The sequence below is a fragment of the Vipera ursinii genome (genome assembly GCF_947247035.1).
Source record: "Vipera ursinii genome assembly, chromosome: 1".
NCBI classification, from domain to species: domain Eukaryota; kingdom Metazoa; phylum Chordata; class Lepidosauria; order Squamata; family Viperidae; genus Vipera; species Vipera ursinii.
The window spans coordinates 24,512,131-24,538,529 of NC_139512.1; the positions used below are offsets into that span (position 1 = coordinate 24,512,131).

Genomic DNA, 26,399 nt, shown 5'->3' on the forward strand with positions numbered 1-26,399 from the left:
GGTATTCTTTACTACAGGGGTCTGCAACCTATACTCTGCAGCCCAATGCCAGGCCAGGGCCTACTGGCCACTAGGTGTGTGTGTGCACTCACCCCCACTCGCAGTAGAGCCCGCAGACCCGTTTGTGCATGTGTGTGGAGTTAGCGGCACCTAGCGCATGCGCAAATGGGCCACTAGCTTACACATGTGCATGACACTAGCGCATGCATGTGCAAACGGGGCTGCTAGCTGTGCGGGTGCACGCAGTCCTTTTTGTACACGCACGTGCACATAAATTTCACAGCTGCTCCGTTTCCCTCCGGTCACCAACATGAAAAGGTTGGTGACCTCTGCTTTACTAGATAACTCTCATCTCCTCTGATACATTTTTTGTTCTTTCCACTTGCTTTGTCCAGGTGAATATGGCTTGTTCTCCTCTTGTTCTTTATGACTTTTCTGATGCTTTTCAAAAATGAATCGAATTTTCCTTCCAACTCCTGCCTCCATTGCTGCTAGTTTTTCTCACTTCTCTTTTCTCACCACAACGCTTCTTGCAAGTGAACAAAATTCTCAGAAAATGGGCAAAAGGAATGATGAGTTGCCCAAGAAAGCCTGGGAACTTTCAGGATCCTGTAACTTCTTGGCATAAAGAAAGGGAAAGGCATCTTTCCTCCCCATAGTTTCTCCCATTATTTTCCTCTGATTCTTCCAAAGCAGCAAAGAGGAAATGGGGCAATAGGAAACCTGGACTTCCACTGTGTCTTTTCACTTTTTTACTATTTTGTGGGAGCTCTCACAAGCAAGGAAATCAAGAAGGAAGCTTTGGTGTTGCCATCTACCCACTTATGTAAGTCAGCATGTGTCTGCCCCCATGTACTCACCCTCAGAGGCATCCATATAAAAGAGCAGTGACATCCAAATTATGACATGTGTCATCAGCACTGCTTCTTGCAGACCCTCGTAACGGATGCCTATGTGCACACATGCATACGCATGTACGCACACACTACAACAAAAAGTAGATAAGCTAACTTATATTACCTTTCCGATTTTGGGTTGCCAGGACAGTCTACATAGGGAGGTTGCATTTATCACATCATTACATTTTTGCAGCAGCGGCCAGCTTATCTCACAATTCTGGAAGTAAAATAAAATAACGGTAGTTAACTAGCTTGATATAAACCTTTCTGGAATACAAAGTATTTTACAAGTTGCAAGAAGTGGGTGTTGGGTCATTGCTGGAACATTAAAGATCCAGGTTTAGGGTCATCCAGACACAAAACACCCTAGATAATTGTAACAAGTTTATCAAATTCATACGACAGCCCTATTTTTTCAGTCAATTGCTTTAAAAGGGGTTCCTCTTCCAATGTAAATAAAAATTAATTACTGCTTCTCACGTTATGACTTTCTTACTATATCCTGGGATTTCTTGAATTATTAAGAGTTCCTCACTGAGAAGGCAAGTAACAACATGCATCATCCATAAAATAAGCTGGACTATCACAACCAATTTTCAACACAAAATGTCCCTAAATGTAGTATTTATAACTGACTACTGTATATGTTAAGGTTTGTGTTCTAGGTCTTACTGAATACAAAAAGGTTTATTCCAAATTGCTAAAAGAATTATAGTTTGCAAATTGCTGCATATTAGTTTTTTTTTTAATCCCATTTATATCCCGCCCTTCTCCGAAGATTCAGGGCGGCTTACAATTTAAGCACAAACCAATGTGCTTAGCAATAGCCTTCATTCTATGTATATGCCTGCTTATTAGGGCTTTCATACAGCTTATATTGCCCCCAACAAAAAATTTCATTAGGATTTAAATCAAGATTTAAAACGGGAATCAGAAAATATTTACCTGTTCTGAAATTTTCCACACTCTGACAGATCCATCACAGCTAGCCGATGCCTGTAAAATGAACATTTCAAAAGATAATAGCACCTGGCATTACTTACTGCCTAGTATTTACATTTAAAATGTCAGAGTTCAGTATCATGACACTTTATGAAACCACATCTTTGCTGACATACTTTTCCTGAAACACGCCACTTTAGAGGAAAATAAATGCTTTTTTAAGCAGAAAAGCAGGACATTTTAATACATAAATTATTTAAAACCTGGGTACTTTTCACCTATCATGTAGTCCAACAAATATACCTTTTTCACCTATTTAAGCTATCTATGTAAAAAAATGCAGATGATACCACTCTAATGGCAGAAAGTGAAGAAGAACTAAAGAGCCTCTTGTTGCGGGTGAAGGAGGAGAGTGCAAAAGTTGGGTTGAAACTTAACATTAAGAAAACCAAGATCATGGCATCCGGCCCTCTCAATTCCTAGCAAATAGATGGGGAAGAAATGGAGGTAGTGACAGATTTTATTTTCCTGGGCTCCAACATCACTGCAGATGGGGACTGTAGCTAAGAAATTAAAAGACGCTTGCTCCTGGGGAGGAAAGCAATGGCAAATCTAGACAGCACACTAAAAAGCAGAGACATCACCCTGCCAACAAAAATGCGTATAGTCAAGGCTATGGTCTCCCCAGTTGCAATGTATGGCAGTGAAAGTTGGACCATAAGAAAAGCTGAGCACCAAAGAATTGAGGCCTTTGAACTATGGTGCTGGAGAAGACTCCTGCGAGTCCCTTGGACTGCAAGGCGATCAAACCGGTCAGTCCTAGAGGAGATCAACCCTGACTGCTCTTTAGAAGGCCAGATCCTGAAGTTGAAACTCAAATACTTTGGCCACCTAATGAGAAGGAAGGATTCACTGGAGAAGAGCCTAATTCTGGGAAAGGTTGAGGGCAATAGAAGAAGGGGACAACAGAGAATGAGGTGGCTGGATGGAGTCACTGAAGCAGTAGGTGTGAACCTAAATGGACTCCAGAAAATGGTAGAGGACAGGAAGGCCTGGAGGAACGTTGTCCATGGGGTCGCAATGGGTCAGACATGACTTCGCAGCTAACAACAACAACAATGGAAACAAAAGGAGTCCATGCAGATTTTACTCTGCTAGTTGTTGCCGACTATAGGGACGATGCTCACCTCCATTTCAAGGCCATTGAGTGATTGTCTGAAGACATTTCTGTGGTCATGTGTCCAGCAGGACATCACGTAGTGCTGTTACCTTCCCACTGGAGTGGTACCTATTTACCTACTCACATTTGCATGCTTTTGAATTGCTAGGTTGGTAGGAGCTGGGGCAAGGAGAGGAACACATGCCATCATGGGGAGTTCAGTCTCAAACCAAGTTGCCGTTTTTCCAGCCAACAAGCCCAGCGTCTTAACTGCTGAGCCACTGCACTGATATCTATGTATTTGTGATGAAATATTTTGAGAAAGTGAATCCCCAAGAGGTGGGGGTGCATTCCAGAGACGCAAATGGCAACTCAGTCCTAAAACAGCCCCCCCTAATAGTACATCGAGTATACTGTAGATGCAAATAGTAGTCCTCAGTCTGGCAAGGTTTTGTCTATAGGTGTGAAAATAATAAAGAACTCAGCTTGGAAGAATTATCAACATGTCGTTTTTGGTTTCATGCCTGACAGTATTTTTCACTTACACAGGATACACTGGTACAATAATTTCTCTAAGTATGAACCACAAACAACCCCTTCAAATCTATATTCATCTTTCCTAAGCAAAAGATAATTGTTAAATCACTTTAACAGTATAATTTAATAGAATTTTTTTCATGCATATAGGTTCATACATCATCCATAAATTTGACTTTGATCATATTATTTTGATTTGTCATCATTTAATCTTTTTTGGACATGTCCTTAACAAGGACCAAGAAATAAATAATTTCATGAGATTAACTCATAAAGCATAAGTTAATAAATTAGTATATGCAAATTTCTGCAACAGAATCTCCAAATGAAATGCTGTGTTGGGGAAATACGACAATATAAAGCATATGTTATTAAAAGAGCAATGGGAAAAAAAATCTATAGGACATACCAGAAAGGTACCAGCTGGATCCAATGATACACTCAAAACAGGTGCATCATGTCCTCGAAATGTCTTTTGTTGGCTGCTGTCAGTTACATCCACTATTTTCACCAGAAAATCACTAGAGATAATTATAATTAAAAAAGAGTATTTTTAAGCTGAAAAAACAGTCACTGTACCACCATTCTAAATAGTATTTTTACTACCTTATTAGAGTCATTCTTGGGCACATCTGTGGACACACACGTATGTACGTGTACCACCACTCTAAACAGTATTTTTACTACCCTTTTAGAGTCATTCTTTAGCGAAGAAAACTGCAGAAGTAAAAATCTCTACAAGTAATAGATTAATTCACATTATTTATTCTAAACTTTGTGTGTGTGTGTGTGTGCCTTTGAATCATTTTTTGACTTCTGGCAACTGGCTGGACTAGATCCTGCAGTTTTCTTGACAAGGTTTTTCAGATGTGGTTTGCCATTGCCTGTTTCCCAGGGCTGAGAGAAAGTGATGGGCTTAAGGTCACCAAGGTGGCTTCATGCCTAAAGTGAAACCAAAATTCAGACTCCCGGTTTCTAGACTGATGTCTTAACCATTACATCAAACTGGTTCTAATTTTAAAATTAAACCAGGCTAATTATTGATTAAAATAAACAATTATTCAAAGAAAATTCTACCACAAATACACCTTATTAACAGATCAATTAAAAATTAGAACGAACCCTAAAACATTTACATAAATAAAACCATCAAATCTTTTTATAACAGCAAGAACTAAAGAATGGCTGTAGAATGCAGTTAAAATGTGGCAGCTTAAAACCAACTTTCTGAAACTTATTAATCTTCCATAGCAAATACTATTGTTCCACTTATGTGAAACACTCAACATCAAAATTCCCTTTTTTGTATTCAGATAACTATAAGTCACAGTTAAGAGTGTGGAAATTATTTTGTCATAAGGAAAACAGCTTTCCATATCCCAAAAAATGGATGACTTTCGTAGACTGCTGCTATGTATATAAAACACTAAAAATCTGAGGCAACCTCTCTATCCCTAGAGCTTCCAGATATTGTTTGGCTGAAAATTCCATTATTTTGGTCTGCCACTGGCTTTTTGAATTATGAAGTGGAAAACATAAATCACCCATTTGGAGGACAGCGGATAGGGGAAGGATGAATTAAATTCCGTCTCAGAAGATCAGTAAGCAGTACATACAAAGTTATTTGCACAGAATGCTTACGTCTTAGTTAAAAGAATAATTCTTTCACAGCAAATTCAGGTAGGAAAAATAATCCATAGCTGAAAAAGTTTGCCTATTTTTCTTTTCAACTCCCAAATATATTTACCTAGATCCAACAGCTACTTTGCTTCCATCAGCACTGAAAACAACATGGTTTGCATTTGTGGTAAAACGGGTCAAGATGCCATCTGGAAGACCTTCTGGGAATGAATGGATTTGGACAGTGTTGTTTGATACTGCAGTAATCAATCTTCCATTCTACAAATAAAGCAGTATTAGGATTATAGACTACCATCCTTCGTTGTCTTGAACAGAATAATCTTTCATGCAATTTGACAGATACAAAAGGAAAGATCTGAAAAAAACTCCAGTAATTTATCTCCAACTGCTTTTTCAAATATTAAAGACATTGATTACACCAAGCAACTGTAGGTGAACTTACTGTATATGTTTTGAGATTTTTTAAAAAAGGAATCCAGCCTCATTTCTATCTCAGGTTTAACCAATTATTTTCTATATACAACTCCAAAGCTGAAAACTATACAGGACAATATTTGAGGTGCAGAATCGGTAGATGTTATTAAAGCTGATATATTTACTTAAGATTATGCTTTAAAACAAGAGTCAGCCACCACTTCGCATTGCAGTTATGTAAGATTTCACCCAGTGTCAAATGCTCTTCACAACATCAAAAAGTGTCAGAGGCCAGGTATCTTGCATAATTTGCCTATTTTAGGATATTTCAGCAATTTTGATTAATTTCTTGTTATAAATTTTGGGAATCAATTTCTCATATCAGAGTATCAGATACTATATGGCCAGATTCCATTTTTTAAACGTCCCTTTTTAATTGATCATTTTTTTTAATCCTGGATGACCTAGGCCAGGGGTAGGCAACCTCAGCTCTTTTATGACTCGTGGACTTCAACTCCCAGAATTCCTGAGCCAGCTATGCTGGCTCAGGAATTCTGGGAGTTGAAGTCCACGAGTCATAAAAGAGCCGAGGTTGCCGACCCCTGACCTAGGCTGATGGTTTGCTTTACACATTGTAATGATTCATGTATGTATATACAAAGTTAATGAGGAAACATGAAAACAAGAGTATTCTGAAAATATGTAGATGAATGGCAAGAAAGAACCAACTACATACTCATATTTGAAAGACTAAGAAACTAACTACCGAACAAGTTCAATAGTGAATAATGTCTTGGGAGAAAACTGCAAAACTGTGGTGAAGGAAAAAATGGCAGAGTAATTATTAAAATGATTGGATACATAGACATTAATCATATGCAAACATAAGAAAATAATCAGACTATAAATGTGGCCTCCCAGCCTCCTCTTTGGGACTCACAGGGAATGTGAGGGTCAACACATTATAATTTGGGGGTCCTTTTGAAGGGGGGGGAAATAAAAGCTTTAGTTTTTGCAGAGGCTTAAGGTTGATGCAACGTCTCTTATGTTTTCCTAAGTCTAACAGACGATAACTTGAAAACATTCAACCCAGATCACACAGGACAGAAAAGGAAGTTCAGCTTCCACTTGTGATATAAAGTTCTGATATCTTTATTAGAAAGCACTAGATTTGCTTTAACTTGCCAGATTCACTAGGGGGCAGACTTCATCCAAGACTGAATACTGAAATTCTCTTAGGAAGTTTGATCTAGACACCAATAGACTTAAAGCTTAGAGACACATAATGATTCAGGGAAAACTGGAATTTGCATATGTTTGATTTTCTACATTGGAGATTAATAATTTCTTTAAAAATTCAGACATTTCTATTATTACTCACAATAAAATATAGATGTCAACATAAAGAAATTAAATTTCATTCGATGAATAAATATATCTATTACATGGAACTGAAGTCTTGTAACTTGCAGAAAAAGTTATCACATTTTGCAACCCTAAGTCCCCACAAATTAATCATTTGAGGCACATGTGACCAGAAAAATGGAAAGGAATGGATGAAAAAAATTTCAATTTATACAAAAATTTACAAAAATCTGTGAATCTCATCCTAATTCTGTTCTTCTCAGATGAACACTTCACTTGTTTTCAAACCCAATTTAATAACACCCTTTTCTGAACTCAAAGCCAGAATCATACACATATAAGAAATTGAAAATTAACACCAATTGCCAACTACAATAAGTTTTGGATGCACTGGTTTTGAATCTGAGCCAGGATGATATCCACTGTTTTGATCATATTTCAGTTTCAGAATGACCCTACTGAATTAGAAATGCTATATTCTGAATTCAAAACCCCTCTAAAATAATCAACTTTTACATGCAAAATAGGATTTAGTTCACCATTATATACTAGCTATTCAATGGCTTGGTTCACATCTAATAAAAACTTATGTTTTGTTTGGATTTTGCTTAGCAATGTAATGTTATTCTAAGTATTGCAGTTTATACACTATGGCTTGTGTAACTTAGAATGATGTCTGAATCCGCCAATTGTAGTACAGTTCACTAATCACGTCTTAGCAAAATACTAATACTAAAATAATAAATGAACCTAGCTGAGGTACTGTCACAAATAACATGGATGCATATAGTGAAAGAAAACAGGCTATCATTTGTATCCGTTTCAGGAGTACCTTGAGAGCAAATGAGTAGGCTTTTTCTCCTATATTAATGGACTTTGGATCATCATCGTCCAGGCTTTCCCAAATTCTTACATCTCCATCACTGCCACAAGTTACAATACAACTATTCAAAGAAACAAAATCAAAATACAAGGATATAGTAACAATATGCATAACTATTTCATACACACATATTCAGATTTCATTAAAATCTGTAGTAACAAAAGATAACACCATCCAACTGTATTTTTTCCTTAAAGACTAAATAATGACTACCAGCAAAGATGCTGGTCTCCAAGAATAGTATTTATAGGATTGGGGTTTCCTAAGTAGCTCCCCAGGTTAATTAATCTCAGGTATTAAAATCCTGCTGTGATTTCCTTGCTTTTGTCTTCTTTTGTCTTAGGGCCCAGGGGTGTCAAACTGCTGGCCCGCGGGCCAGATACGTCATGCCAAAACTGCGCCCACCCCACTGCCAGCAATGGGAAAAAAATCGTGATACGTCACGTCACATGAAGTTGCGAGTTTGACACCCATCTTAGGCAAATCTGATTTCTAAACCACTTTATGACGTAAAACAATGTGCAAACCTAGCTAACTATATCTATGCAAACCCCCAAAGATTCACTTAATGATGGCAGCTGGCAGCGCTGGAATTACATTGCTAAGTAGTGTGAACACATGATGCCACACTTTAGGACTATGTTGCTTAGTGATAGCAATTCTGGTTCCAGTTGCCATTGTTAACTATCTATATATGTTGAATTATTTTGATTATTTATTTTAATTACATTGGGAAAGAACTTTGGCACGGCTTGCATGGTGGGCTAGGGGGAGTTCAAATCTAGTCACTTTGAAAAGAGACTAAAGAACTTTATAATATGCTGTCATGAATCCAACAGTAGTTTCTCTTAATTCCTTTACTGTTTATTATTCAGTCAGACACAGATGACCATGGAACATACTTTCCACTCATAAGGATCAGATGTATGTTTCCATATATATCTATGTGGAACTGCAATTGAAGTGTACAAACATTTTAATATTTATACTCTGCCTTTCTGCACAGCGGTGCCCAGAATGACTGCCAATATAACATAAAAGTGTTCTACAAAGCAGAAAACAAACACTTGGAGACATCTGCCACCAATAATAGATTTCTATGTTTTCATGCAACTAAGCACATTTCAAAAATATTGGTATATTTCTGAAGTAAATCACTAGATAAGCAAAGCTTCAATCACTCACCTTCCAGTATCATTGAAGCAGACATCTGTCTGGCCTTCTGTATGTCCGTATCTCATTGGTTTTTGTGAGGACATTTTCTTTGCCTATTTAAATATTATAAAGGCTTCAGCAATTAAATACAAGCCTTAATCCATAACAAAAGCAGGGTTTTTATATCCTTCATTAAAAGCCCTCAGTCTAGCAGAAATAAAATGCAAATGTTTTAGTAAAAAACTGCAAAATACATAGGATCCCTTTTTTTACTGATGTTGATCATGTCATCCAGAAGTTTATCAATTATATGGTCATTATGGCTGCAACTTCAGGATCAGGGACAGAAACCCTAAAGGTTACGTTTTATTTCAAGCTTTCTCAGTCAGGTGCCCCACCCACCCCCAATCCACGCTGAATTAGGATGATGGGAGATGTCGTCCAATACACCAGGTTGGGGAAGACTGTCTATATGGGTCAGCTAATGTAACACGCCTTATTTGAATGAACCTTTATTGTCAAAGTACAACCATGTATACATTGAGATTGGCTGAACCTCCCTTCGTGCCCCCACCCCCAATTTGCAGTGACACAAACCCTCCATCTTATTACACCCTGTAAGCTAATTGCACAACGCACCGGCCTCGCAAGTCAATTATGCATAAAGTTTATAAAATTATTTCCCGTTCAAAAGCCTAACAGCCCACGGATAAAAGCTGTTCTTCAGCCTGTTGGTACCATTGGCTATACTCCTATATCTCCTACCCGATGGTAGGAGAGTAAAGAGATACCGTCCAGGGTGTGAGTCGTCCCTGAGAATTTTCCTCACTCTTCCAAGGCAGCGAGCCCTGGCGATGTCATCCAGTGGTGTCAGGGGACAGCCCACAATGTCTTGTGCTGTGCTCACCACTCTCTGTAATGCTTTCCTATCCGCGGCTGTCAGACCAGCATACCAAACCACAATACAGAACGAGAGGACGCTCTCTATAGTAGACTGGCAAAAGAGGGTCATAAGCCGTTGTTCTACCCTGTTCTTCCACAAGACCCTGAGAGTCTCTGTTGGGCCTTTCTGGCCACCTGGGTTGTATTAACTTTCCAGGTCAGATCTTCGCAGAGGTAGACTCCCAGAAATTTAAAGGAGGAAACTCTCTCCACACAGTCCTCCCCGATGTAAAGTGGGGCAGGTTCCTCCTTTTTTTCTCCAGAAGTCTAGCACCATCTCTTTCGTCTTGCCGATTTTCAAGTGCAAGTTGTTGTTACCACACCACATGGATAGTTTTTGTACCTCCACCCTGTATGCTGTCTCATCCCCACCTGTAATAAGACCCACCAGGCCGTATCATCGGCGAACTTAATTACCGCAGTAGATGGGTCGGATGATACACAGTCATGTGTACAAAGAGTACAGGTAGGGGCTAAGCAGGCAGCCCTGTGGCGAGCCGGTGCAAAGCTTCAGGGGGGTAATTAATAATAATAATAATAATAATAATAATAATAATAATAATAATAATAATAATAATAATAATAATAATAATAAGAAGAAGAAGAAGAAGAAGAAGAAGAAGAAGAAGTAGTTGGAAGGGACCTTGGAGGTCATCTAGTCCAACCCCCTGCTAAGGCAGGAAACCCTATACCAGGGGTCTTCAAACTTGGCCCTTTTATGACTTGTGGACTTCAATTCCCAGAATTCCTCAGCCAGGCATGCTGACCGAAGAATTCTGGGAATTGAAGTCCACAAGTCATCAAAGGGCCAACTTAAATTTGGCCCTTTTATGACTTGTGGACTTCAATTCCCAGAATTCCTCAGCCAGGCATGCTGGCCGAAGAATTCTGGGAATTGAAGTCCACAAGTCATCAAAGGGCCAAGTTTGAAGACCCCTGCCCTATACCATTTCAGACAAATGGCTGTCCAAACCCGAGAAACGGCGACAGGACCTTCCCCCCTCCGGATCCCGAGAACGTGCGTGAGACAAGCTACGGGGGACGCTCGTTCTCCAAGCACAGGCCCAAAGAGCGGCTCACAGCCCCTCACCGGCAAAGCTACGCCATCCCACCGCCCTCACTCACCCGCCGTCTCCTTCGAGCTTTCCCGCGCTTCGCTTCCGAGTGACATCGTCGGCGCCAGGGGGCGGGCCGGGCTTTTCTTTGGCCTCTCATTCGGCCCTTGCGCTTTCAGTCCCTCGCTCGGTCCCGCCCCACTAAGCCGGATGGATCCTGTCTCGGAGGCCGAGGGGCGGGACGGGACGGGCTGCGACGGCGCCGTCATAACCTCCTGGAACGGGGGGGGGGGGGGGCGAGGGAAAGCGGTGCCTGTGGCAGCGAGGCTGAGGGACGGGCTGACGGCGGGAAGGGTGGGGTAGAAGGAAAGGCGGTAAAGCCGCCGGGCTTCTCTGGCTCTGCGACCTTCCTAGCCCCTTTTTTCCCTCGACATCGCGGCGTTGCTCCGCTCCCTCCGTCGCCCTTCTTTTCTCCTCTCCTGTCCCGCCCGTTCTGTACTATTCCCCGCTATTTAACGCTTCTTTGGGGGGGGGGGACACAGATTTTAGGGGGAAAGAAAGAAAACAACCCGCTCCTGTTTTGCAGTTAGTAGCGGCTTTCTTGGTCCCTTTCCCTTCTTACTGTTTCCCTCCCCCGTTCCCAACTTTCCATATATCGAGATTTCTGAAGCCTTTCTAGATCTTCGGTCTTCTCTCCTTTGCAGCTACCAGATGTAACCAGAAATAACTTCCCAATGTAATCGTAAAGGGATTTCCTTGCAAACGAATGGATTTTCGAATTGCAGCTCTTGCTTCTCCTTGCTAATTTCCATCCATCTTCAGCCACTTTTTCCTAGCATACCTTGCCCTTCAATTTCCCCCATTCCTTCATTTTCTCAATCCTCATCCTCCAATCAATCCCCTTTCTCACACACACACGCACGCACACACACACACAAACACACGGGGAGCGGCGAGGGGGTTAAAGATCCCTCCCCTTCCATTCCGACATCTTCCTTTCGCATCCTTGGACCCCTCAGCGCCGACCCTTCCTCCTCCTCCTCCTCCTCCTCCAGCTGTGCAGTTGCTCCGTCATCCTTTGTGTCTGATGGCGAGCCGTGGTGCCTGTCAGTGCCACGGCGTCGGACGAGGTTTCTCTTTCTTCCCTGCTTTTTGGCATCCCTTCAAAATGTTTCTTCGGGAAAGCAGCAGGTGAGAGCATGTACAGGGCACGGGGAAGGGGAGAGGTGGAAAGAACTGGCATCTGTTCATTCTGACAAAGTTATCCCTCTCCAATAAAGATACTCCACTTTTATTAGCTACCGTGGTCGACTGCTTGGTGAAATGTTTCTTGAAATCCTGGGGAGACAAACTGAACTGAATTTGAACTTGAGATAGATATCCACTGTTGGTGGTTGGAGGAAAAGGGGGAAAAACCGAAAATTAGTTTCAAGGTTAAATTTCATAGCTACAGCCATCATTTCAGCAACATAACTTTTAAAAACAGTTAAATGCAACAGTTCTCCCCCCTTTAAAACATGAAATTTTAGGCTAGAAAAAGTTATCACTTTCAAAGCTTCTTTTAACGTTCTGGAAGTGCATATTATAAAATGTTCAGAATTTGTGGCCAATAGCTACATTGCTGATTGTTTCAAGGGCAAGATTTCATGGGAAATATCCACTGTGTTTAGTTCAGCTTTGCCATCATAGTGATTGCATCCACCTTCTAAGTTTAGCCAAGGAATGGTAGGACTTAAGGTTAGAAGATTTCATCTTTAGAACAAGCACCTGTTTGGTTCCAAAGAGCTTTGATTTGCCTACTCGTAGTTCTAAAAAGTTCAGCATCTGGCAATTTTCTCAATACATTTTAAAGTCTTTAAAGTTGCATGGAAATGTCACTTAGACTAATTGAAATAGACATCTCTGGGACATTTACTGACAATATTCCAAAAGCCATTTGTTTATATTTTCATCCTGAGGCTGCTGCTTTTAGAATAAAAACTAAAAGTCGGAGAAAGCATATGGCGTGTGAATTCTTGTTCCTGCCCTCTTGTATTGTGAAGTTAGTTTGGCTGACTCTTAGCTGACAAAATATATAAATAGTTTTGGATAGCTTATTTGGTCATGTTTACACTACATGGGGAAATATTTTTGGTCTCATGCTGTGCTTTGTTAATCGAGCAGATCATTTTGTAGATGCATAGAGAAATTTATTTTTTAAAAAAGTCAGTGCCTATTTTCTTCCTAGGTCCTAGGAAAATGGGTATTATATTTTAACTGGTTCTAATTAAAATATTGTTCTAATCATTTAGTCATCAAATATCTAATCAAATATTTAGGTACAATGTCATGTCTTACAGTAGCATTAAAGCATATTATACCAAAATAACTGAGGATAATTACTGTTTTATTTTAGAAAATGTTCTTAATGCTCTTTGCACTTTCTCTGCCATTTAATATCTATTTAGAACATCTGCAGTTTTAGGAGAATTGTGAGAAATGATTTTTGAAGTTGAATGGAACCATCTAGGAGGCTTGAGAGCAGTTAAAGTAGACAATTTCCTATCAGCCTGTTCTCATTATACATTTCAATCTTATTGTTACTGGTTTTTACTTTTTTCTTTTGGATAATGTTTTGCTCTTTGATTTTGCAAGTCTTTTAGTTTGACACATCTGTCTCTTCTCTCATCTCAATTGCCTTGTGGATTTTCAGGACCAAATGTCAAGAGAATTTACTGATTTTAGCTCCTACTGGAGCTGAACTGATCCTAATCTTATTGGGAAGTTCTCACCATAAAAATTTCTGGTACATACTTACCCAGCTGTCATTCATTTAGGAAAGGTTGAAATAGGAGTCATTCAGAATTAATTGTGTTCCATATCAGCTAGTTGCTATGGATTTTTCATCTCTGAATCCAAAATGTATTTGGCAAGTCCAGTTCAATATACCGGTATTATTCCTTATATCTAACATACATGAATGTTCAGGATAAATCACTTGTGCAGCTTTTATTTTGAAGAAAAAAACATTTGGTAATATAATATGTGTTAACAAATTAGTGAGAGGGAGTAAACTCTGAAGTGATTGATGATATCCTCTTTTTCTTATGTAAAATTCACTGCAAAATGGCTAAATGTAGTATTTTCCAAGTGAATAATAATGTCCTTTCATTTTCAGTCAATATTGTAAAATGATGCACAAATGCCTTACGTGGTCCTGATAATATGCAAAAGCCATTATGAAACTTCTGTTCCAGTCAAAATCTGGTATCAGAAAAGTGATGATGTGCACTTGAAAAGAATTAGGACATGGCTTCTAGCAATATTCTATCCTCCTGATTTGATGTAGGAAAAGATCAGTCAAATATGTATGTTCTCCCTTCAGGATAAAATCCACATCAGGCTTTAAGTGAAATTAAAGTGAATGCATCAATTTTCATGCTCTCTCTCCGATAAGATATGACATTATAGTCATAGAAGCAGTCATGTGTCAAGGAACAATAGCTAAAACTCTTCAGTGATTTTCATGCTATGATGACTTTTGTTGTAGTCAAAAAATCATATAACTCAAAAGGATTCTTTGCTTTATTGTTTCTGTGAGAGTTAGCTTCACATTTAAATGTTTTTCAAGTACCAGTTACAAATGGAAGATGCAGGCCTTCTCTCTACTGTGATGACCTGTCTATATCACCTCTGCTAATTTCCTGTTAAAATAAAGCAGATGCCATATCTTGACTTCCCAAATGGCTCACTCCATTAATACTGCCCTCTGGGTGAAAATATACTTAATAACTAGACTGCCATTTACTTTGATTTGTTTTGTTGCATTAGCTGACATGAAGCTATGTGTATTTATGGTAGTTTGAATGTCTATATATTATGAAGCCTGGAGGAACATTGTCCATAGGGTCGCGATGGGTCGGACACGACTTCGCAACTAACAACAACAACATATTATGAAGCACAGAGGGTGAAAGTGATGGGAAGGAGAGCAAGAATGAAATATGGACTTCAGTAAATCTATATGAATACAATTTATGTGAGTGCTTCTTTTGAATTGGATTTGTGTTTGTTTTTCGTCACCAGACTGTCAAAATGTAATTGGCCTTTATGTTGATAGTTATATTCCCAATTTGTGTTAATAGTATTTTGTATTTACATGCATAAGATTTTTTAACTGTGTATTGTGGACTTAGGTATTGCTTTAAATCTATCATTAGGTTCAGCATACTGCTGTGTTAATATAACATTTAATATAACATAAAAGTACTTTTATCTTGCTCAATCACTGACTGAGTGATCATGTATAAACCCTAAAATAATAAGTCAGGGAAGAAGAATATCTCTCAGTGGCAATATTACAATCAGTAAAGATATAAAATGATGAGAATATATTAGTTAAACAGAGGGTAGACTTATTATTTTAGGGTTTATACATGATCACTCAGTCAGTGATTGAGCAAGATAAAAGTACTTTTATCATCTCAATTAGTTTATTAAAAGAGGATTACTAGGGCTGAAAGAGGGCAGAATGTAGAAAGGAAAATTCTCTATATAATTGAAATCACAGATTTGCTTTTTCCCAGAATAAGAAAAGCTTGTCGATATTTTAGAAAAATAGTGGGCTCAAAACACACTCTTTTTCTAAAATATTGACAAGCATATTTCTTACTCTGGAAAAAAATAAATTGTGATTTCAATTAGATAGAGAATTTTTAAAATTCTTCTAAAAACCAAAAGAGTTGTTCTCAAACTCTGTAATATTGCAGCTCCTTAAATAATGAATGAATTTGTGTGATTTCCCCCCAAATAAAGCTAATGGTTTCATTGAGGTTAGGGCCAGATAAAAAATATACCAATTACTCTTAATAATTAAATGTTAGTATATTAAACAAAACCATGACATAGTTTTACAGCTTTATAAAATATATAAAATTGGCACATCACTAACATACATTTTTATAGACACTCCAAAATCTATAGTTATACTACTATATACCACATGAGCAGAAATGCCTGAAACATAGAAATATTTCTAGGAAAAGTCAAGCCCAAATTAATGCTTAGATTAATTCTTACAATTTTCTTGGCAAGATTTTGAAAATGGTTTGCCATTGCCTTCATGGCTTCATGCCTAAGGTGGAAACAGAATTCACGGTCTCCAAGATTTTATCCTGGTGCCTTAACTATTGCACCTAAGTTAAAGTACAAAAAAATGGACAAGTTTAATTAAGGATTTTAATTGATTAAACATTTCATAGAATAAACATATGAAAATATGAAAAAAAACTTTATTTCAAAGTAATGTTCTTTTACATACATAATAGTTTGAAGAATACAGTATTGCTGACAATTCACAAGAAAAGGAAGCTGAAAACCAATTTATAAGCTTAGTAATACCCCAAAGCCTAAACTTGATTACCATGCCAATGTCATTCTTTTAGTTGTGACTATTTTCTGAATTGCTTTCAGGAGGTCACACCTTACGTTTTGAGAACTATTGAATTAATATAAAAGCATTAATCGCGGTGACAGGATACTTGTATTTCTTTTGCTTTATGGTTTCTTCTACTCAAAAAGAGCAAGGTGTTTGCTTTCAATAAATCTGCAGTAATATAGATGGTGCAGCCCAAAGCTTTATCCCTCCTACCAAGAAAAACGTAAAGGTAAGTTGATTGTGAAATACAATAATTGGGGAGAGGATCCTCTCTGTTCTGACTCTGAATAGTTTGGTATTTTGGAACTAATCTTTGCGTGCCCGGATTGTTTTCAGTTTGAAAGAGGGGCAGCGGGGAAGGGAACATATAACAAGTGGAAAGAGTTCCAGTTGTTTAGGGAGGGTATTGGCAGGTAATCTAATACTATAATTGTAGAAAATGAAAGCTTCAACTAAGCTGATTTAGCAAAAGATGTTAAGAAATATAAAAAGAGCATCTTGACACATGTTCAAAATAACTGGAAGAGAATCAGTATGCCATCTACTGAATGAAGGTAATAGATGAAACTAATCAAGGACAGAAGCAGCCTAGAACTGAGAAATTTTCTGACAGAACAATCAGTGGAACAAATTGCCTCCAGAAGTTGTGAATTCTCCAACACTGGAAGTTTTTAAGAAGAGATTGGTCAACATTTGTCTGAAATGGTATAGGCTTTCCTGCCTAAGCAGGGGATTGGACTAGAAGACCTTCAAGGTTGCTTCCAACTATTCTGTTTCTATTCTATTCTATTCTATTCTATTCTATTCTATTCTATTCTATTCTATCCTACCCACCCTATCCCATCCCATCCCATCCCACTCTACTCTACTCTAAGAAATAGCAAAGAAAATGTAGCACTATTCAACTTCTTGATTTGTTTCCCAAAAAAGTATATATATGTTCTATCACCAAGTCTATGAAGAGCAAGGTAAAGAGGCAGGATTAGAGATCGATAGAACCATGGTTAAAGAATAGTTCTTTAATGTGAGAGTATAATTCTCCAGGACCAGATCAATTGCATTCCAGGGAGGGAATGAGGGAACCAGTTCTTGGTTGAGCTGAACCTTAGGAAGACTACCAGTTACTATCTAGACCAACCTATCCCATAGGACTGCTATTTTGAGGATAGAAATTAGGAAAACCACAGCATATACTCCTCCCGACTCTTGAAGAGTTGAATCTGATGAATGCTACAATAAGAGGTTTGAAGGATATTTAAAATACTTGAGTAGGGCACAATAGGGTTAACCAGGAGATTTGTAAGAAGACATCAGGCACAAATGAAACTGCTCCTAGGCTAAGCTAAACTACTGATCAACATCCATTCAAATTCCTTGGTTCATATGTATTCTACTTGGTGCCCCTGTAACTTCAAATGTGCTTCGTGAGATTGGGATGACCCTCAAATGAATTTGAAAAGGACTCAGGACAAGGATACACGCAGTGGTGGGATTCAAATATGTGAATCGGTTCTCTCTGTGGATGCTGCTTCCGGAAGTCCATTCTGGGCCTGGAGAACAAAAAATTAGCTACCTGTTCTGCCGAACTGGTGCAAACTGGCTGAATCCCACCACTGGGTACACATCTAATTTACTTGACTTGGTTTTTTATACACATTCTCTTTACATATATTCCATCTATAGACTTTCCATATCTTGCAAACTGTGAGAAATACAGTAATCTGATTTTCAGACAAGAGTGTACCTTCTTCCGTTGTAGCTTTCTTCCTGTGGATTTAGTAATATCATAGTAATGTCATAATAAGCTTATATTTAAAGATGCTTTTCAAAATTGCAGTCTTCATAAAGTGGCCTCGCTGATCCAGATGCTGTTATTACACACTTCAAAAATATTGTGTCCCTAAATTCTCTTCTGAAAACACAAAAGAATAGGCCAAAGAAAGGCATGTACTGTGCATGAATTAGACCTTGAGGCAGTCTTACTTTATGTAATGTAATGTCATTTCTTTCCTCTGCGGTTCCTTAAAAGCATTTTCATATGTCAGGGTTTTATAAAATTGCTTTTAGTAAAACAAGTTATTTTTATAATCCTTTTCAGGACATAAAGCCTAGGTGCTTCAAGTGCCTTTGGGATACCCTTCAAAAAACACATTTTAAATAGCAAATGACTAGAATAACTGATTGGTGACATATTTTAATTAGTTTCTCTCTTAAGAATGACCTGAAAGTGTCAGCACAGAATAGCATCTCTTAACAGCATGCTTGTGTGAACTAGTATTGTAAAGAAGCATTACATGAATTTTTGACTATGTTTTATTTGTTGACCTGCTTTATCTCTCATTTGGGTTTTTGTTTGGGTTTTTGCTGTTGAATGGTTTTCAAGCTTGAATATGGCATTTGTCCAAAGGCAGGCAAAGAAAATGGGAAAATGGACTTTTCCCAGGAATGGAAGTTAAATTAATCTATAGTTTGTCTGTCTTAACATGATAATGGAGGAAGCTCTGGAAAGCTAATTAGATTAGAATTCAATTAGATGTGATTCAGAACATTATCACTCACAGATCCATTTATCTGAAAGACCTAAAAGATGAGGAGTGACTCGAAGGATCTGCTGATGTTTTATTAAGGAATTTAAATAGTGGCTATGAACGTTTCAAAGAAGAAATCATAAAATGCAATTTTTTAACATTCCATAGAGATAGGATCTACTATTAGTAGCTGTCTACATGAGCAAAATTTTATTTCTGTTTGGACAGCTTTTCTGCATGTATATTCCCCCATCTAATTAAAAGCGAAGCTTCCTGTTTCCTGTTCTTTAAAACAAAGATGAACAATGATGTTACAGCTGAGTGTTCAGTAAGGCCCTCAAGTCTGACATTCAAAGACTTCATACGGTATACATATTTCCTAGAGTAATCATTACTGAATGTAAAATGCATAGTACTGTCTTGCAGGTCTCAATTCATAGATTATTCAGGGAAATTAGAAGATGTTGTATTAGTCAGAACACCTTGGGGAAAAAACCCTGAAATCAAAGGCATAGCTGTGGGGAGAACAGTATTAAAGTGGAGGCCTAAATGGTGTACAGTTGAATTGCTGCCTGCTTTCTCTGGCAAATATATTATCTTCAGTACTGTTATCACTGTAAGAGATCAGGGAAATGGGAGAATAAGCAAATAATTGTGAAAGAAAATTATGTTTAGTACACATTTGGATTTAATTGACCAAGTTCAGTCTTATTAATTTTACAGGTAGTCCTCAACATACAATCATTCTTTTAATGACAGTTCAAAGTTATAACACTGAAAATAGTGATTTATGACAGTTCAGCAATAGAAACTTTGGGCTTAATTGTAATAATAATAATAATAATAATAATAATAATAATAATAATAATAATAAGAAGAAGAAGAAGAAGAAGAAGAAGTAGTAGTAATAGTTGGAAGGGACCTTGGAGGTCATCTAGTCCAACCCCCTGCTAAGGCAGGAAACCCTATACCATTTCAGACAAATGGCTGTCCAGTCTCTTCTTAAAAACTTCCAGTGTTGGAGCATTCACCACTTCTGGAGGCAGGTTGTTCCACTGGTTAGTTGTTCTAACTGTCAGGAAGTTTCTCCTTAGTTCTAGGTTGCTTCTCTCCTTGACTAGTTTCCATCCATTGCTTCTTGTCCTGCTTTCAGGTGCTTTGGAGAATAGCTTGGCTCCCTCTTCTTTGTGGCGTCCCCTGAGATATTGGAACACTGCTATCATGTCACCCCTCACCCTTCTCTTCATTAAACTACACATACCCAATTCCAGCAACCGTTCCCTATATGTTTTAGCCTCCAGTCCCCCAATCATCTTTGTTGCTCTTCTCTGTACTCTTTCTAGAGTCTTGACATCTTTTTTACATCGTGGTGACCAAAACTGGATGCAGGATTCCAGGTGTGGCCTTACCAAGGCATTGTAAAGTGGTATTAGTACTTCACGTGATCTTGATTCTTATGTGATCATAAGTCAAGGAATACCTGTATTAAACTTTTACTGTATAGTTTTTCCTTGTCTACAGAATCACTCACATACTGCTAGATCCACACACAACATTGCAATTAGTTGTTTACTTTGAAGTTATCCTTCAAAATCTCTTCCAAAATATCCTTTTCTTTGAAGTAGATTTAAGCTTAGGGTAGGATAAGGGACCAGATTTTCTCTACATTGGGCTAGAATATTCCTTGAAAAGGGCTATAATCTGGCTGCAATGTGTATACCTGTGGTGTCCTATAAGTGTGCAGGAAGCAGGACTGCCTGCTCTGTTTCATATATATTTTGATAAGTGATTAGTGATGAACTTAACTGAACATAGGTAACATGTTCCATCCTGCATCATGATGATAAGGGTGGTGAAGCATTCCATCATCAGACTGTTGTCCAGATGTCCGATTTAAAGATACTAATATCCTGTTGCAGAGGGAATAAAGAGCATTTACTGTCAGGCCGTTTTAAGGATGTTGTACAATGGTTTACTGATTTTGTTGTTAGCTGCGAAGTCGTGTCCGACATCGCGACCCCATGGACAATGTTCCTCCAGGCCTTCCTATCCTCTACCATCTTCTGGAGTCCATTTAAGCTCACGCCTACTGCTTCAGTGACTCCATCCAGCCACCTCATTCTCTGTCGTCCCTTTCTTCTCTTGCCCTCAATCTTTCCCAGCATTAGGCTCTTCTCCAGTGAGTCCTTCCTTCTCATTAGGTGGCCAAAGTATTTGAGTTTCAACTTCAGGATCTGGCCTTCTAAAGAGCAGTCAGGGTTGATCTCCTCTAGGATTGACTGGTTTGATTGCCTGGCAGTCCAAGGGACTCGCAGGAGTCTTCTCCAGCACCACAGTTCAAAGGCCTCAATTCTTTGACGCTCAGCCTTTTTTATGGTCCAACTTTCACTGCCATACATTGCAGCTGGGAAGACCATAGCCTTGACTATATGCACCTTTGTTGACAGGGTGATGTCTCTGCTTTTTAGTGTGCTGTCTAGATTTGCCATTGCTTTCCTCCCCAGGAGCAAGCATCTTTTAATTTCTTAGCTACAGTCCCCATCTGCAGTGAACTTGGAGCCCAGGAAAATAAAATCTGTCTCTACCTCCGTTTGTTCCCCATCTATTTGCCAGGAATTAAGAGGGCCGGATGCCATGATCTTGGTTTTCTTAATGTTAAGTTTCACCCCAACTTTTGCACTCTCCTTCTTCACCCGCAACAAGAGGCTCTTTAGTTCTTCTTCACTTTCTGCTATTAGTGTGATATCATCTGCATATCTTAGGTTGTTGATATTTCTCCCGGCAATCTTGATTCCACATCTGTGGGATTTGAAATGGTGGCTGGACAACATCTTATGTTACTTGGAATTTATTAGATTTGATGAAACAAATATAAGGCTTTGTGGCATGAGCTCGGCCATCTGTAGATCCATGCCCTTCCTGGCTCTTCAAGATGGATCTATGATGACTCGATGCCACTAGCTTGATGTGGCCAGCAGGGGGCCGCCTTCTCACTACAGCTGAGTCCTCACTGCCTACTCGCTGCCGCCATCTCTTTCCAGGACATCTCAACACTAATTTCGCTGTGAGGATAACTCACTGTGGATGATGGATGGAAAGCTGGGAGGGTGGGCGAGCGGGCAAGCGGGCTGCAAAGAGATGGCACCAGTGAGTTGGCAGCAAGGACTTGGCGTAAGTAGGCTGCCCCTTGCTGGCTGCATCGAGTCAGCGGTATCAAGTACTCCCATTTCGCTTCCAGATAGCCAGAGCAGGAGAGAAGAGATGAGTACAGGAGATTCATAACTGTTCTTTGGTGGATGAGGTTATCCCAGTTGCCTATAACAAGACAATGTGCCCCCTTCTGAAGGTGTCTCCCCTGGGCCCCAAAATCTGCATTATTATTATCTAGTCTCCAATATTACTATTCCAATTAAGGCGGTTGAAAAAAAAAGCTGCTTGAGAAGGAGCTTATTGGTATCCATTTTAATTGGTTAAGTATACGCCAGAGTAGGAATTGGATTGAGGCAACATTAATCACTCTAGTAGAAAAGCTTTGTCACAACCTGGATGACAGGAATGCATTTAATCCTCTCAGTGACCTTTGGTGTAATTGCCAATGTAATTTTCTTAGCCTGGATGGTTTGAAGATTGGTGCCACTATTCCACAATGATTTTCCTCCTTCTAAGTTAGCAGTTACAATCAGTGGTAGTGGAGGAGAAAAGTTGGTTCTGTGGGTGTTTGATTCTCTCACTCCTGCTGCTTAGCATCTCTGTGAGGCTGTTGGAGAGGTCTGTGGGGAGGTACTACCAGAATGCTGTTAGTGCCTGGAGGCTTTGAGGGGCTGGATAGGATGAAAGAAGTTGGGGCTGTATCCAAACAAGAAGGACTTACTGTTTGCCCAGAGATCATCTGTTTCCTTATCTACTTTGTTGGTTACTCTAGGTAGGGTAGCACTTGCCTGACAAGGACAGGCCCATCACTTAGTTTTTCTCACAGCTTTCTCATAGTTTTGTGATAACTGCTTGATGGGCAGATGGGTAAGGTATGCAAGATGGCTTTTGGTCCAACTGGCTACTGCACCGTATTGGCCCTAAAGACCTGGAGATGGTCTTTCATGATCTGCTCACTACTATTTCTATAGATATTTTTATGTCTATATTGTATAGATATAAAGAACTGTTGCTGCTAAGTTACACCAATATTTCGGGCTTTGTTCTAGTTGCCAGTAAGCTTCTGGGTATAATTCAGAGTGTTGGGTTGAACTCTTAAAGCCCTAAATGTGCTGGCTCCTAGAGGTACTGCCACGACCATTTTTTACTAGGTAAAATTGACCCATAACATATACTCATTCCATGTTACAATATTGTGGGTCTCCACTCCACACGAAATAAATTCACCAGTGGCCTGGGAATAAGTATTTTTGAGGTTGCCCTTCCCCTATGAAATAGCCTGTTCCCGCAAACATTAGATCAGTGACAAACTTGACCTCATTGCAGAAGGTGGTCATATTATTCTGAGCAGTTAAAAGTTCATACTGAGTTTTTAACCTTTTTTATTCTTTTTAGTCTTATAAACAGTCTTCAAATTCTAGTTGCGTAGAAATGTGAGAAATAAATACGTTTGAATACTCTTTTTTCCCCATTTTCATAGGTACAGCCTCAGAACACATGACGAGTGCTTTCTGTGAAGAATTTTGTCTTCATTAGTTCAGGAAGCATTTAACATTAAAGCATGGCAGAAAATAAAGAAAGGAAACCTAAAAATGCAGATGTAAGACCCAAAACCAGCCGGAGCAGGAGTGCAGACAGAAAGGATGGTTACGTATGGAGTGGAAAGAAGCTTTCCTGGACAAAAAAGAATGAGAACAGTTCTAATGCTGAGATGGCCTCAGAAAAACCTACATTGAGTCTGAGGAATCAGGAGAGAAAACAGAGCTGTTTCTCAACTGAGATGGAATTGGAACATGTATGTGGTCACAGGTTCCTAGGCCGTTCTTTTAAACAGAAATTGCAGGATGCGATGGGACAATGTTTCCCCATAAAGAGTTGTAGCACTCGGCATTCTTCAGGGCTTTCACCAAAGAGAAAAATACATATCAGTGAGCTTATGCTGGACAAATGCCCCTTTCCACCACGATCTGAGCTAGCATTTCGATGGCATTTAATCAAGCGGCACACTGCCCCTGTAAGACAAAAATCTGAAAGCTGGCTAAGTATGGGTTCATCAAAAGGTGAAAGGAAAGATGAAGAACTGAAAGAGATGGAGAGGGCGGGTGAACCAGACTCCGCTGTATTGCAGGAAAATAATGTTATTGATAATGCTTCCTGTCCATGTGACCCTCAAGAGGAATCTGCCGTGGGTAAGCAGCTAAAGATCAGCAGAGAGGAAAGTGACATGGACTCTGATGATGAAGTAGTGACACTCTGCACTAGCTCCAGGAAGAGAAACAAACCACGATGGGAAACAGAGGATGACCTGCTGCAGCTGCAGATGCCACTCAGATATCACACCCAGATTGATTATGTTCATTGTCTTGTTCCTGACCTCCTTCAGATCAATAATAACCCATGTTACTGGGGCGTGATGGATAAATACGCTGCAGAAGCACTTTTAGATGGAAAGCCAGAGGGGACTTTTTTATTACGCGATTCTGCCCAGGAGGATTACTTGTTTTCTGTTAGTTTCAGGCGTTATAGTCGTTCTCTTCATGCCAGGATTGAACAATGGAATCACAACTTCAGCTTTGATGCTCATGATCCATGTGTCTTCCATTCTCCTGACATTACTGGACTTTTAGAACATTATAAAGATCCAAGCTCTTGTATGTTCTTTGAGCCACTTCTCTCGACTCCCTTACACAGAACTTTCCCCTTTTCCCTTCAACATCTATGCAGGACAGTTATTTGTAACACTACAACTTACGATGGCATAAATGTCCTTCCTGTTCCTCCATCTGTAAAGCTGTATTTGAAAGAATATCATTATAAATCAAAAGTAAGAGTCCTCAGGATTGATGTACCAGATCAACATACCTAGAAGGACATTCTGGACGTTTTTTATAATTATTCTGGGAGGTTTTGTTTTTATTTCTCTTACTAACAAAATTTTCATGCAAAAATATCTACAGACCATATTTAACTTTGCCTGAGCCTTATGTCCAAATATATTTCTATTTCCTGCCCCAATGAACAGGTTTCTGTAAAAACATAAAATTGATTCTAACATTCTTTAAAACTTTATGAAATTTCAAGGAAGCTATTTAAAGCTTTCACTCAAGCATAACTTTTTTAGATATGAAGCTAAGTCAAGGTTCAAATCTGACTTGCCTTTTATAAACTAATTTATATGCACTGCAGGCATGCTTGAAAAATTGAATATAATAGTTCTTCCAGAATTACCAATTTGTAGGGTTTTTTAAATTATTGTGTCCTTGCTATAAAAGTAAAATTAATAAGATTGTGATGCTCCTACCATTCTGAGTACTTATTGTTTTAAATTTCATATAGGTTGCTTATGTTTTGAGATTAAATGTCCCAATCATATGCTATTTGTCAGAACATGATTTGGAGTTGTTATCATTTTTAATAAATGTTGAATATATATGTCTAATTTTCTGGACATCTGTTAAGAATCAAACTATTGCAGATGTTCTTAAATGATTTTGATATGTTAGTACAGGATTTTAAAAGAACTGTGTTGAAGCATACGTAGATGCCTGTTCCACAAACTATTAGTCATAAATGTTAAACAAAATGTATGAAAATAGCGTGATGGGTGTTTAACTACCTCAAATCCTTCTCATATTACACTCTCTGTCAGTGGGGCCTTGGATCTTTTTCTCTGTCTGTTGACTGTCCTTTGGTACTATTTGTTTTTGGATTTAATTATTACATAGGCAATTCCTAAGGGGAACTATAGCTAGGGAAGAAATGGTTAACTCTCCACATTCCTCTTCATTAAAACATATCGCTTGGAGCAGGGGTGTCAAACTGCCAGCCTGTGGGTCAGTTTCATCATACCAAAGCTGCGCCCACCCCATTTCTGGCAAGGCAAAAAGAGTTGCGATACCTCACGACACGTCATATCACATGAAGTGGCGAGTTCGACACCCATGCCTTGGAATATCCAATTCTCCATGTGGCCTTTAAAGTGAAGAAAAAAATTTCACAGAGGCCAGTAGAAGTATAGAGAATCTATACGATCAATCAATCAATCAGAATAGAGCTGGAAGGAACCTTGGAGGTCTTCTAGTCCAATGACCCTAAACCATTTCAGACAAATGGCTGTCCAGTCTTTTCTTAAAAATCTCCTTCTGTACTTATATACCCAGTGTAAATATGTATATATACTTACACTGGGAATCTCCACAGACATAAAATGCAGATGTGGAGGAGAAGATGGTGCAGTATGAGCTTTAGTTTAATGGCAATTATAATTACAAAAATTGTACAAAAAGGAAAAAGCAGATTTATAGTTCATTATC

General features: G+C 38.8%; 2 protein-coding genes across 3 annotated transcripts in view; one reads left to right on the top strand and one right to left on the bottom strand.

Moving 5' to 3' along the window:
• WDHD1 (WD repeat and HMG-box DNA binding protein 1) overlaps nt 1-9,099 on the bottom strand; it is a gene marked incomplete at its 5' end in the record, with an annotated part of 32,931 nt that extends 23,832 nt beyond the window's left edge. Inside the window, 6 exons of the mRNA XM_083357946.1 lie at nt 1,021-1,116; nt 1,845-1,895; nt 3,947-4,058; nt 5,285-5,436; nt 7,790-7,901; nt 9,026-9,099. Coding sequence (XP_083214072.1) covers nt 1,021-1,116; nt 1,845-1,895; nt 3,947-4,058; nt 5,285-5,436; nt 7,790-7,901; nt 9,026-9,099 — 597 coding nt within the window. The remainder of the gene's footprint in view (nt 1-1,020; nt 1,117-1,844; nt 1,896-3,946; nt 4,059-5,284; nt 5,437-7,789; nt 7,902-9,025) is intronic.
• A 2,313-nt stretch (nt 9,100-11,412) lies between these two features.
• On the top strand, nt 11,413-26,120 carry SOCS4 (suppressor of cytokine signaling 4). Of its 2 annotated transcripts, XM_083366646.1 has the most exons (3): nt 11,413-12,183; nt 14,857-15,010; nt 23,567-26,120. In XM_083366646.1, the coding sequence occupies exon 3, from the start codon at nt 23,648-23,650 to the stop codon at nt 24,950-24,952; it is 1,305 nt and encodes a 434-aa protein (XP_083222772.1). In that variant the 5' UTR covers nt 11,413-12,183; nt 14,857-15,010; nt 23,567-23,647; the 3' UTR covers nt 24,953-26,120. The 2 variants fall into 2 exon arrangements, with proteins under 2 accessions (XP_083222772.1, XP_083222773.1); XM_083366647.1 differs by lacking the exon at nt 14,857-15,010.
• The last annotated feature ends 279 nt before the right edge of the window (nt 26,121-26,399 follow it).

Coding starts and splice junctions, on each gene's coding strand:
- SOCS4 (XM_083366646.1), top strand. CDS start 23,648: ATGGCAGAAAATAAAGAAAGGAAACCTAAAAATGCAGATGTAAGACCC.